Raw genomic sequence first — 14358 nt, forward strand, 5'->3', positions numbered from 1 at the left:
GACAGGGTTTCTCTGTGTAGCTTTGCACCTTTCCTGGAACTCACTTGGTAGCCCAGGCTGGCCTCGAACTCACAGAGATCCGCCTGCCTCTGCCTCCCGAGTGCTGGGATTAAAGGCGTGAGCCACCACCGCCCGGCTTATAATAATTTTTTTAATTTAAAAATATTTTTAAAAATAAAAAGAAAGGCTAAAATATAATATAGTTTATGCATTAAGTTAGTAAAGATTAAAACTCTAGACTGTATAGCTTCAGGACAGCAGGACCACTGCTCACTGCTCTACAGTGCCTGGCATATGAAGGAAAAGTGTGAAAACTGTTTAGATGAGAGCTGAGTCAGGTGGGAGGTTGAGCCAGGAGAACTATTCACACGCAGACCAGCTTGGGCTACACAGTAAGACCCTGTCGTAAAGACAAGACAGCAAAGGCTGAGCACGGGGTGCACACTGTTAAGTCCCAGCCCCGGAACGGCTGGAGAGATGGCTCGGTGGTGAGAGCACTGGCCGCTCAATCAATGTCAGCAGCGCGCGCGCACACACACACACACACACACACACACACACACACACACAAAACACAAATTGTAACTCTAGCTCCTGGGATCCTCTGGCATCTGGGGGCTACTGCACTCCAGTGTACACACCCATATGCACACACACACACAGCTACACACAATTAAAAATAATAAAAACTAAATCTTTAAACATAATAAATAAGCCGGGTGTACACCTTTAGTCCCAGCACTTGGGAGGCAGAGCCAGGCAGATCTCTGTGAGTTCGAGGCCAGCCTGGTCTACAAAGCGAGTTCCAGGAAAGGCGCAAAGCTACACAGAGAAACCCTGTCTCGAAAATAATAAATAATAATAATAATAATAATAATAATAATAATAAAAATAAGCCAGGCATAGTGTGGCACACATCCTTAATCCCTGTGCTTAGGAGGCGGAGGCAGTGTGAGTTTTAGGCCAGCCTGGTCTACAGAGTGAGTTCCAGGACAGCCAAGGCTGCACAGAGAAACCCTGTCTGGAAGCTTAGGGAGAAACACTAGCTCCGACTCCATGTGTCTACCTCTCCATCTGGAATGAATCAGGACAAGGAACAAACTGTCAGTGCAGTCCTCAGAGGACCTCTCAGAAGTCCACACCAGCTGAGACCCAGGCTGGGTGTTCTCTGCCTCCCCACGCTGCCGGCTATTAGATGTGTCTCCTAAGCAGCTGGAAGAATCTGGGATGCAGCTGGGCAGTGGCTCAGGCCTCCAATCCCGAAGGCATGCAGAAGGCAGAGGAAGGGTCACATTGCAGTTTAGAGGCCAGTCTGACCTACAGAGCAAGCTCTCAGCCACTCACACAGCGAGATCCTGTCTCAAAATGCTAGGGGAAAAAATCTAGTTACAAGTTCAAATATATATTAAAATTATAGATGGTCTAAAAAGATTAGTGGGCATGGTTATCTCATATCTATAATCCCAGCACTTGGGGGAAAGAGACAAGAGGACCTAAAGTTTAAGGCCAGTCTGGACTACCCGGCAAGCACATGGCCAGCCTGGACTACATAGCAAGCTCCTGTTACAAACAAAACCAAAACCAAAACCACAAGAGGGGTGGGTGCTGGAGAGGTGGCTCGGTGGTTAAGAGCATTTGCTGCTCTTCGGAGGACCCAGGTTCAGTTCCCAGCACCTGTATCTGGCCATACAGCTGCTTCTAACTCCGGTTCCAGAGGATCCTGAAGTCCTCTCCTGCCTCCTGGGGCAACAGGCACACATGTGGTGCACATACATACATGCAGGCCAAACACTCATACCAGTAAAGTAAATATAAAAGAAATTAAAGAAATAGAACTAAAGAGCAAGCTCAGAGTAAAGGAGTGGTTAGGTATGAAAATCTTGAAGTTTTAAACAAAGAGGACTGAAAAGAAAAGGAACAACCACTGTGAGAGTCTGCTGATTTACTAAAGGTTTGAAGACAGCCTAGTGGAGAGATTACGTACCTGATTAAAAGTGGGAGGTGGGGGAGGACCAGGCGGGGGTGGGGGGGGAGGAGGGATTGGCATCCTTGCCCTGCTCCCAGTTGGCACCGTTCTCTCTCCGTCTTCACTTGCAGTTTTAGGTCATTCATATACCTGTAAACAAAACCAAAATTCAAAAGAACCGCTTTATAATTAGAGGCTGTGTGTGCCCAGGAGGTCTGGAGGATTGGACAGGGACCAGAGACCCTGAGCACTTCATCCCTACATAAACACTCTCTGTGAAATGCCAACTTACAGTCTCCTTTTATACAATATTCTTTGTTAGTGGAAGTGGGAATGAAACCCAGGGCCTCAAGGGTGCTAAGCATGGCCTCCACCACTGATCTCTACTCTCAGACCAATTAAAACAACAACAAAAATCACTTTATATTTTAGAAGTTTTAGGTTCATAGCAACACTGAGCAAGAAGTACCACAAGTTTCCATGCACACATCTCACCCCACAGTGTGACTACTGCTGGATCATGCATGCATCTCCCCCACAGTGTGACTGCTGGATCATGCATGCATCTCCCCCACAGTGTGACTACTGCTGGATCATGCATGCATCTCCCCCCACAGTGTGACTACTGCTGGATCATGCATGCATCTCCCCCACAGTATGACTGCTGGATCATGCATGCATCTCCCCCACAGTGTGACTACTGCTGGATCATGCATGCATCTCCCCCCACAGTGTGACTACTGCTGGATCATGCATGCATCTCCCCCACAGTATGACTGCTGGATCATGCACTAAGGTTACATTTGACTCTTTAAGAAGCTGCCAAACTTCTTCTTCCACAGTGGCTCTACCCATCTGGGGTTTGCACCAGCACTGAAGACCTGCTGCTGCTCCACACCTCTACCGCACTTGGTGCTGTCAGTCTGGAGTGGGCCACTCTAGTGAGCTTGTTTTCATTCGCAATTCCCGCAAGTCCTCACGCTGATCACGTGTTCAGAGCCTCCTTGCCATCTGTGTACCTTCTGGCTGAGGTGTCTGTTTAGGTCCTTTGACTTTGGGGCAATGGTGTTGAAGGCAGGGTAAGCCCACATTCTACCAATGAGCCATTCACAACCCTAGCCTTACTTTTTTTTTTTCAATTAGACTTTTCCTTTTACTGTTGGGTTCAAGAACTCTGTCTCTAGTGAAATATTTTCTTCTAGTTTGTGTGTGCCTTCTCATTCTCTTAATTTTTTTTACAGACTTTTAAGAATATAAAATCATTCTCAGTTTGTGAGGCATTCAAAAATAAGCTGTAGGCTAGATTTGACTCACAGGCCACAGTTCACCTGTACCTGGCAATAGTCACACCCATGGGACTTGATTAGAGAATGAATACCACGTGAGAAATTGCCTCCTGACTTGATCACACAACACCTAGCATCTGAACCCTATGGCTAGCTGCCCATTGCTGTTTGCAACATTTCAGATAGGACTGAAATGAGGGAACTGACTGACGTAGAACACTGGACTGACTAAGATAGAACTGGAGCTCAAGAACAGCAAGTCCTCCAAAGCTTGGTCCCAAGAAAATCTCCTTTCCTGATCTCTAAACATGGAAGCCAAAAGAGCACGGGCACCATGAATGGGAACTACCCGATAGGAAAGACAGGAAAGAAGGGCTGCAGAGATGCCTCGGCAGTTAAAAAGCACTGGCTGCCCTACAGCTCCCACCCCAGGCTGCTCTCAACAGCCTGGAACTCGAGTTCCAGGGAATTCAATGCCCTCTTCTGGCCTTCACAGGCACCCACACACATGTGGCACACAGACACACAGAAACAAAAGTAAAAATAAATCTAAAGAGAGAAAAAAAAGAATAAAGTCAATTAGTCAGTCCACAGAGGAACTGCCTCTGAATAAAGGAATTAATGTAATTAGGGAGCAAGGAGGTTCTCAGTAGGCCACAGTATAGATGGGAGACCATGTGTACCAAGGCAAACCTAAAGTCAAGCTAGCATGGCAAGTCACAGGAAGGCCTGGTTTTGAACTCCTTGTAGAGACACCCAAAATCCACTGTGAACAGAAGTAATTGTACTAGTCTTTCAATGTCCTGGAGTGAAGAAAGGAAAGAGGAGATATTCAAAGACCAGAAACAGCTGCAGGAGAGTAGAACTGATCAGAAACTTGACTAGAAATCTCCAATCCCAACTCCTGCCTGTGTGATGTCCAACAGAGCCATCTGCTTCCAGCAGACAAAGATCTGAACAGTACCTGGATGGGCAGTTCTCATGGAGAATGACGTCTACACTCACTTCAAAACCTAGCAGTAGGGGTGGGGGATGGCTCAAGGTAAGGGCCTCCAAGCCCGACAACCTGAATTCAATCCTCGGGGCCAGCACAGCTTAGAAAATAAAAAGGTGGGTTGGGGATTTAGCTCAGTGGTAGAGCGCTTGCCTAGCAAGCACAAGGCCCTGGGTTCGGTCCTCAGCTCTGGGAAGAAAAAAAAAAAAGAAAAGAAAAAGGCTCCAACAAGTTGTTTTCTGACTTCCACACACATCACAGGAGGGACTCCAGAGAGAGCTCGGCTGGTAATGTGCAACAAGTTCAATCCCCAGAACCAACATTTAAAAAGCTGGGTATTTAGCTGGGCAGTGGTGGCACACTACTTTAATCCCAGCACTGGGGAAGCAGAGACAGGCGGATCTCTTGAGTTTGAGACTAGCCTGGTCTACAAAGTGAGTTTGAGACAGCCAGGGCAACACAGAAAAGGCCTGTCTCACAAAACCAAAAAGAAAGAAAGAAAGAAAGAAAGAAAGAAAAAAGGCTGGGTGTGGCGGTGCACACTTATAACCCTGGTGCTGAGGAGACTAGAGAGGAGGAGCCAGTCTAAGCTTTAACAAGTTCCAGGCAGTGAGAGACTATTTCTACATAAGGTGTGGACAATATTCTTAAGAAGGGGCATTCAAAGCCAGGCGGTGGTGGCGGCGCACGCCTTTAATCCCAGCACTCAGGAGGCAGAGGCAGGCGGATCTCTGTGAGTTCGAGGCCAGCCTGGGCTACCAAGTGAGTTCCAGGAAAGGCGCAAAGCTACACAGAGAAACCCTGTCTCGAAAAACCAAAAAAAAAAAAAAAAAAACCAAAAAAAAAAAAAAAAAAGAAGGGGCAATTCAAGACTGTCCTTCCAGGAGTATAAATACACACACACACACACACACACACACACACACACACACACACACACACACGTTAGCTCCCCTCTAAGGGAAATCCCATTTCATTTCTGGGTTCAAAGCTGAGTGTGGCAGTCCCCCTGACTATCAGAATACACTAGGAGGAGCAGTGCCCAACACCTACAGTCCCAGCTACTTGAGAAGCTGAGGCAGGAAAATCACCTAAACCCAGGAGGTCAAGACCAACCTGGGCAAAACAGGACCCCATCTCACTCAATGACTCCAAACAAATGCTCAGCTTCACTAAAATATTAATTAAAGTAGTAAATCTTCCTAAATAGAAACCCTATCACCAAGGGGATACATTTAAAATAAACTTAAAAGGTCATTCTGGATCCAAATCCAGAAGTGTCTTCTCTAGCCAATAGGCCAATAACGCCAAAAGCCCGCATGAAGCAACAGCTTCCAACTCACAGTGAATCAGGAGCACAGTTAGCTCACTAATCCCACAGACACAACACAATCTCTTACCTTAGGCACTACTTAGAAGCCTTCTAGGGTTAAAAGTCACCACATGGAATGTGCCTGCCTGTCTACTTGCCTTTTAATATTGCTCCTAAAAATCAATCCTTTAAACTCAGCACTCAAGGTAGAGTCAGGTGGATCTCTAAGTTTGAGGCCGGCCTGCTCTGCATAGGAAATTCAGGACAGCCAGGGATGTCTAATGAAACCAACCACACAAAACAACAACAACAAAACAATTAAGTTGGGAAATTAGGAGTTCCTTAGCATGGTGCTGTAATGGCATCCAGTCTCCAGGACAAGGAACCTCAGTACAGAAGAAGAGAAGGAGTGGCCAAGGGGATGGGCACTCCTCTCCAGGAGGAACCAAACAGGTTCCTTCCTGTACTTACTCATGTCCACACAGAATCAAGCACACACATCCTGTGTTCTAGGTCAGGTTAGAGACGGCTCCCACTAATACTGTTCTAGTGTCTCTTAAATACAATGAACCAGCAAGAGCGACTTTCATGGTACACTTACTTTTCCATCACTACTCAATTAAAATGGTCGTAGAGTGCAGAGTTCTCTTCTCTCAACAGAGAAGGTGCCAATTCTTTTCTGAAATTCAGTCCAGTCAAATGTCTGGTAACACAGATTTCTATCACAAGCAGAGATAGAGTTAAAATTCCAAGGTGAATCCCAGCACTCGGGAGGCAGAGGCAGGCAGATCTCTGAGTTCAAGGCCAGACTGGTCTACAGAGCAATTCCTGGACAACCAGGGCTACACAGAGAAACCCTGTCTCAAAAGGGGGAAAAAAAAAAAAATCCCAAGGTGATTTCATGAAGGGATTTTTTTCCCCAACTATAGGTAATTTTTTTTTTATCATATAAATTTAACTGTGTGGCAAGCCTGACTGGCCCAGAAAGAAGTTAAAAATCAAATACTACCATAAATATTTTTAACTAAAAGTCTTAGGTAGTCTAAAACAGATTATGTATGGGCAGTTTTGATTTTTTTTTTTTAAAGCAAAGTTCTAGCTGGGAGTGTGGGTGCACACCTCTGATCTCAACTCTCAGACAGAGGCAGGTAGACTTCTGAGTTACAGGCCAGCCTGATCTACACAGCAAGTTCTAGGCCAGCCAGTGCTACCTAGAGAAGACTGTCTCAAAAACCAATGGATGGATATATGGACGGATAAATAAGCAGTCTCAAACATCTGCGGCTAGCGCTGAACTCTCTATACAGCCAAGGACGACCCTGAATTCTTGGCTCTCCTGCCTTGGCCTCCTGAGTGCTGAGGTTACAGGAACACGTCACAACTGGCCCCTTTACTCCAGGACAGTGGCTTTCCAGTTAGAAGAGGCACAAAAGCTGGGCCAGCAGCACACCTGTAACCCCAACACGTGGGAGGCAGAGGTAGACAGCCAGGTGGATGACGGCAGACCCTACCTACAAACAAAACAAAAACGGATACAGCCCAACCAGCCAGCTTTTTTCCCACAAGGAGCTTTCTCTTCTTGCCCTGGATTATTTTTAAGCTCCAAAATGTAACTGTAGATGTCTACTTATTTTCTATATGTAAATGTTAGGTTATTTCTAGATGCAGGAAAGCCCGGAAGGCAAGACTTCTTATCTAAAATGACAAATAAGGAGACATCCACACTCACTCAACTAAATAAGCACAGTGCAAAGAAGGGCTTCGTACTAATGAAGACCAGAGGTAACCAATACAAGAGAAACTGTAGATCAATGTCTGAACAGCACCCCAAACACATTAGGGAGTGACCTCACTCCACACCTCCAGCCCTACCATGCTCCTCCCCTCAAGGCAGAGACAATCCAGCTCCAACAGAGAAGCACAGAATACAATATTAACTGCAATAAATCGGTGGTAAAGACAGCCAGTGATGGAGAATCATAAGACATTCACATTTTTTATTCAATGTTAGTTTTTCAACTTTGTTTACCCAAACTGTTTAAACTTGTAAAAGCATTTTAGAAAGGGTCTAGGATGGCATGGGCCAACGAGGTGCCTCAGCATATAAAAGTATTTGCCATGAAAGCCTGGCAACCTGGGTTCAATCCCTGGAAATCATAGTGGAAAAAGAGAATTGACTCCCAAAAGTTGCCCTCTGGGCTCCACAAGTCTACCTGCACATGCATACACTGAATACACACTCACACACAAAATCATAATAAATTAAAGTTTTAGAAAAGATGGGACCTAGGGGTGTGGCTCAGTGGTAAAGTATGTATGTAACATGCACAAAGCCTGGGGTTTATTCCTCAGCAGAAAATAAAATGCATAAAACACAGAGCTGTTTCTAGAAAGCCACTCATCAGAGAATGTAAATGAACTCAATGCCAGAGTCAATGTGTCTTAACTAACAGACACAGGGGTTTCTAAGAATTGGTCACGATCCTCCACAACATTAACTAAAAGTCCTACGAAGCTCCTGACCTCCAGGCAATTGACAGCATCCAAGGAGTAGCCAGCTGAAAACATATTTTCAGCTGTTTTGCTGACTAGCAGTAAAGGACAAAGCAGTTCTTCTTTCCTGAGCCTATGAACCTATCATATTAAGGGGAGATGCCAATGTGCCCTTCATATGGTCACAGTTAAAAAGTCAGACTTGGTGGCACATCCTAGCACTTGGGAGGTAGAGGCAGAAGGATTAAGAGCTTGAGTTACTTGAGACCCTGTCTCCAAAACCAAAAAACCCAATTTCAAAATCTCAGTGCATTATCATCTCCAAAAAGACGCTGTGGAAATCTAAGGCAGATGATTTACATGTTCTTTCAAAGACTGCATCCATTTTCCATTTCACCAGAGACATTACCACAGTCCTGAATTTTGACAGTTAAATGATAGGGTAGCTCAATGTTTAAAATTAATATTTCCTCCCCACCTACACCTCCCAGCAACCAGGGTGCTTAGAGACATTGGCAAGAAAAATGGAGTCACACAGCTAACATTTATTACCATCAGCCAGCTTTAATACTAGGGAAGGTCAAGATTTAGGATACTGACTGACTTTGCTCCTTTACTAAAGAATTACCTGAATAAATTCCTCAAGAATGGGGGAAGCACTCTTGGGAAGAGAGGAGTTAGTCAGACAAAAGACACATATTCTAATTTAGAAATTCATACCAAAAGACCAAAGCTAGACAGACTGAAAACTGTGAATATAAAGGCAATACTAGAGAAAGCCCACGGAGTTTGCCCTGGAGATGTAAGGGCACGATGCTTACAAAGAATTTTTTTTTTTTTTTTTTTTTTTTTGGCTTTTCGAGACTGGGTTTCTCTGTGTAGCTTTGTGTTTTTCCTGAAACTCACTCTGTAGCCCAGGCTGGCTTCGAACTCATAGAGACCTTCCTGGCTCTGCCTCTGAGTGCTGGAATTAAAAGGCATGTGCCATCACCACCTGGCTACAAAGAACTCTTCTAAAGCGGGGTTTCTGAACTCACCTGTAATAAGTCACATTTAGGATATCTGTTTAAGAAACAAACACAGAGCCAGACGGTGGTGGTGGTGGTGGTGGTGGTGGTGGTGGTGGTGGTGGTGGTGGTGGACGCCTTTAATCCCAGCACTCAGGAGACAGAGGCAGGCGGATCTCTGAGTTCAAGGCCAGCCTGGTCTACAAAGCGAGTTCCTGGACAGCTAGTGCTATTACACAGAGAAACCCTATTTCAAAAACAAAACAAAACAAAAACAAACGAACAAACAAAACACCCTGGTGATATAATTCCAATCCATAGAGCCCACATAAAGGGAAACAAAGAACTGACACACAAAGTTGTCATCTGACACACGCACACCATAGCACACCTACACCCACAAACACATCATGCACACACACAATAGTAAAAAAATTTTTTGGTTGTTCAAGACAGGGTTTCTCTGTGTAGTGCTGGCTGTCCTGGAACTCACTCTGTAGACCAGGCTGACCTCAAACTCAGAGATCCACTTGTCTCTGCCTCCTGAGTGCTGGGATTAAAGTAGTGTACCACCACACCCACTTCTATTTGAATCTTGAAACTGTGTGTGTGTGTGTGTGTGTGTGTGTGTGTGTGTGTGTGTGTGTATTTTAATGCATTGGTGTTTGACCTGCATGTCTTTGTGAGGGAGTCAGATCCACTGGAACTGGAGTTACAGACTAATGTGAGCTGCCATGTGGGTGTTGGGAATTGAACCCAGGTTCTCTGGAAGAGCAGCCAGTGCTCTTAACTGCTGAGCCATCTCCAGCCTCTGAACTATGTATTGTTACTATTTTAATAAGAAGACAAGCTGGGTATGGTGGTTCATGCCTGTAATCTAGCTCTCAAGAAGCTGAGGCAGAAGTGCTTCCAATTCAAAGCCAGTTCGGGCTACATAATGCAATCGTGGTTTGTTTTCTGTTTTTGTTTTTTAAAAGAGAAAGAGAGCCATGTGGTGGTGGTAGCTCACGCCTTTAATCCCAGCACTCCAGAGGCACATCTCTGTGAGTTTGAGGCCAGCCTGGTCTACAAAGTGAGTTCCAGGGCAGCCAGGGCTACACAGAGAAACCCTGTCTCAAAAAAACAAAAATAACAACAACAAAAACCTGGGCATGGATGCCTGTGATTCTGACACCTGGGAGGTGAAAGCAGGCAGACCAGAGGTTTAAGGTCTTCCTCAGCTACAAAGCAAAACTAAAGCCAGCCTAGGCTACCTAGTGACTGTCTCACTGCCCCCACCACTTATTATTCATTTGTGTGTGTGCTCCACAGTGTACATGGGGGGGGGGGGTCAGAGGACTCTGGAGTTGGTTTGTTCAGTTCACTTTTATGTGGTTCCCAGGGATTGAACCCAGGTCGCCAGGCTTGAGTGGCAAATGTTCTTATGAGCCATCTCTCCAGGCTCTATTTTTTTTTAATGGTGTGCGTGCGTGCGTGCGTGCGTGCGTGCGTGCGCGCCCACAGTGCACTCTGAGGTCAGAGCACAGAGGATGACTTGGGGAGTCAGGTCTCTTCTGTGCAGGTCCTGGAGATGGAGTTCAGATTGTCAGGTTTGGCAGTGAGTACATTTACCCACCCAACCATCTCACCAGCCCGTTCCCAGCTTTTTTACTTTAGTTCTGTTTAAGACTTACTTTAGTTTTAATTATGTGTGTATTTGTGTATTTGTGGCCATGTTTTAAAAAGAAAGAGTATAAACAAAACTGCCTCATAAAAATAAGGCCCAAGCCATCCTGCCCCTGGAGCAGTGGTGACATCCAGCCCATCTGCTGCCAAGGACCATGGTCCTCCTGAAGCTGAAGTCCGGGTCCTATACTGTCACCAATGGTCACACAGAGGCCCAGGGGTGGGGTCACAACTGAGGCCTTGGTTGTGTCTGTCAGCCATCCCCACCTGAGCGGCCATTCCTTCTACCCACAGCCAGGGCCCTGGGCCCAAGCTGCTGCTGAGGGTCATGTCTGGGTCTGTGGTCCAGCTGCAGCTGGGGTCTGTGTTGATGTCTGGGTCGGGGTCATCTCAGGAGGCCTTAGGAACCATTGAGATGAAATCAGAGGGCCATGCTGAACTGGCCCCACCCTTCAATGGCCCTGGGAAAGCTGGCCTTGCCTCTCGCTGGACAGAGGCTGAACCTACCAGGGTAGGGGAGCTGACTCCCCCTCTCCTGAGGAAGGTGGCCCCAGTGGCCTGTACTGACCAGCTCGGCTACCACCCAGGCACATAGCCAGGCCTTGGATAGGCCCACACTAGCATCTACCCCATCTAGGAACTGCAGGAGCTTGTAAAATGACTGGTGCTGTGGAACAATACCAGCAGGATCTCCAAGACTGAGAGGTGGGGGTAGAATATTCCAGAGGAGTTCTGGTGAGGATCACTGTGGATGGTGTACCAGAAGCCAGGCTTTGAACCGACCAGTGACTCACTGCACTCAACATTTGCTAGTAAAGCTGACTGACAAAGGGGTACACTATGTGATACACCGAGGCTCCCAATGCCACCAGGACCAATGATGAGATGTTGGAGAGGCGGGAGAGAAGGAGAAGCAAAAAGATTGTTGTTGTTGTTTTGGTTTGTTGGGTTTCTTTTGTTTTTGCTTCTGTTTGTTTGCCTGTTCATTTTGTTTTTGTTTTCTTTTATGGGGGGCGTGGCAGGGGTGAGAGAAGGATTTAGGGGGAATAGGAGGTGAGCAGAACTGGGGTGCATGATGTGAAACTCCCAAAGAGTCAATAAGAGGTGAGCAGAACTGGGGTGCATGATGTGAAACTCCCAAAGAGTCAATAAAGAAGTTAAATTAAAAGAAAAAAAGGCTAGGCAGAATTGGCACATGACTTTAATCGCAGCACTCGGGAGGCAGAGGCAGGTGGATCTCTGTGAGTTTGAGGCCAGCCTGGGCTACAGAGCAAGTTCCAGGACAGCCAGGGCTACACAGAGAAAGTCAGTGTTGAATATGTTACCAAAGCAAATAAATAGAGTAAAAAAGCTTATATATCCCCCGCCCCCCCCCCCTCAGCAAAGTGGCTCAGCAGGTAAAGGTACCTGCCCCTCAAACCCAACAACCAGAATCTGATACCTGAGACCTAAGTAAAGGTGGAGGATAAGAAACCACTCCATACAGACATCCTGTGACCCCTGCACACACACCCCGGCAGACCACAGGCACATACTCACCAACAGTAAAGAAAAACTAGAAGGACATTAGCACTTGTGTCTTGCTTGAAACTCTAATGGAGTCAGGCTGCCCATGGTGACCTGGCTCTGTGCCATAGTCTGGGTGTAACCATAGGGTGATCAGTGATCTCAGCACTTACTCTATCAGAGGCCAAATATATGAGCAACCTCTAGGACACTAAAAGAAATCATGACCAAACCGGGTATAGTGACACCCAGTCACAGTCCCAACTACTCAGGAGGCTGAAGCAGGAAATGGCTTGAGCCTAGAAATTTGGAGCCAGCATAGGTGACACAGCAGGACTTATTTCTTTAAATAAATTTTTGTTTATTTGTTTATGTTTTTCGAGACAGGGTTTCATTGTGTAGCCCTATCTGTCCTGGGGACTCACTCTGTAGCCCAGGCTGGCCTCGAACTCACAGAGATCTGCCTGCCGCTGCCTCCCAAGTGCTGGAATTAAAGGCACACATCACCACCACCTGATGCTAATTTTTTTAACAGTAACATCACACTGAAAACAAGACCCAGAGGTCCAGGCCAGCCAAAACTTGGGGTGGGGTAATCTATTACAAACAAGAAAGGCAGACACCTAGTCACTGGCGGCAAAATAGGCTACTCCACTGTCAGCCAGCCACACCTCTTCTAACCAGCTGCCCACCTCCATCAGAGCGTCCTTCATGTCCACATCCCAAACACGATGCAGAACACACACAGACACAGGAAGAAAACCTGACGACAGACTCCACTAAGAAAAGGCCTGAAAGAAACTTAAGCAGATGCTCCATGAAACGCTCATCAGACTTCACACACAGAGAGGTGTCATGCCTCATTTCAAACAGAATGTACTAAGTCCCAACTCACCACAGATAATCTAATAACAGCGCCGTGACGTGACTTTTCCTGTTGAAGTCTCTTCTCTCACATTCTAATACCCTTGAGCCACCAGAAATGCAGATGCTTTGTGCTGAAATGCTAGAAAAACTCGCACATTGTCATTCCTTGATCACCAGCGATAGGCTGCTAAATCAAGAGTCTACTTGAAGTTATGAAAGCAGGACAAGCTGATCCAATTACGTAAGAAAAGTGCTCCATCAAACCAGGACCATCTGGGCTTTGAATGCTGTGATTTCTGAACAAAAGTCAGCACACTTGCAGATACAAATGCTCTTCCACTCTTATAATGGTCCCAGATGAAACGCTTACAGACATTCTGGGTCACGACAGCCCCCCCCCCATACTCATTTACTTGCATGCACAGCAAGACTTATGTTTTGTGTCCTGTGCAGAAACACAACCCAGATGATCAGATGACAGAACACTATTCACACCAGTTCATAAGAACATCTGTATTCTCTCCTTGGCCCCAGGAAGACTCCCAAAGCCATCATAATTCCCTACAAGTATAGACTTTTTGTCTCCTCCATAGCAAACTAACAATCCCATCATCCCCATAATCTAATGACAGTATCCCAGTAATATTAAAACCTAACCCAGCCAACCAGGCTTGATTTATACGCCCTGGGAGAAGCTGAGACTAAAGGGACAAGCTTTAATAAGGAAAATTCTGATGGACAATGAGATCCAACATGCTGCAGACAACTTCAGCATCCACAGCAACAAACTAGCAACTGGAGAAAGTTACCTGCAAGTTTCCTGATGTTGAGTTCAGAATTCTCTGAAGCTGCAGCTGGGGGCAGAGCTCAGAGGCAGAGACTGGCCTGGTCTGCTTGAGGCCCAAGTATGGTCTTCAGTATCACCAACGTTAACAAGTGAGCTAAGTGAAGTACCTGCCTGATCTTCCAGGAAAGCCCACACCCCTGCCTGACCTCTTCGCCTCTAGCCCCAGCACTAGCTATGAGGGCCTTCTTTCCTCAAAACACATTCCTTCCTTAGGACCTTGCCCCTAAACCACCTTTCCACACCCCTACCCCTGTCCCGAGGCTTCGCCTTACAAGTCAGTCTCTCCAAGCTCTGCCCTGACTGCTCTCGACTCAGTCAGCCTGGGCTCCCCAGTAGCTGCCTGCACAAGGAACAGCAGCACCAGCTAGTCCTTTCTTCAAAGGAGGTCTTTCCCAGTAGACCCGAACTGTCCCAA

At 46.4% G+C, this 14358-nt stretch overlaps 1 protein-coding gene across 2 annotated transcripts in view; it reads right to left on the bottom strand.

Moving 5' to 3' along the window:
- The window catches only part of Wipf2 (WAS/WASL interacting protein family member 2), a 34646-nt gene that overhangs the window by 14099 nt on the left and 6189 nt on the right, over window positions 1-14358 (bottom strand). For both annotated transcript variants that reach the window (XM_028889444.2, XM_028889445.2), the window contains exon 2: window positions 1985-2116. In XM_028889444.2, coding sequence (XP_028745277.1) covers window positions 1985-2047 — 63 coding nt within the window. In that variant the 5' untranslated portion in view covers window positions 2048-2116. The remainder of the gene's footprint in view (window positions 1-1984; window positions 2117-14358) is intronic.

This window comes from Peromyscus leucopus, chromosome 8b (genome assembly GCF_004664715.2).
Source record: "Peromyscus leucopus breed LL Stock chromosome 8b, UCI_PerLeu_2.1, whole genome shotgun sequence".
Classification (NCBI taxonomy): Eukaryota; Metazoa; Chordata; class Mammalia; order Rodentia; family Cricetidae; genus Peromyscus; species Peromyscus leucopus.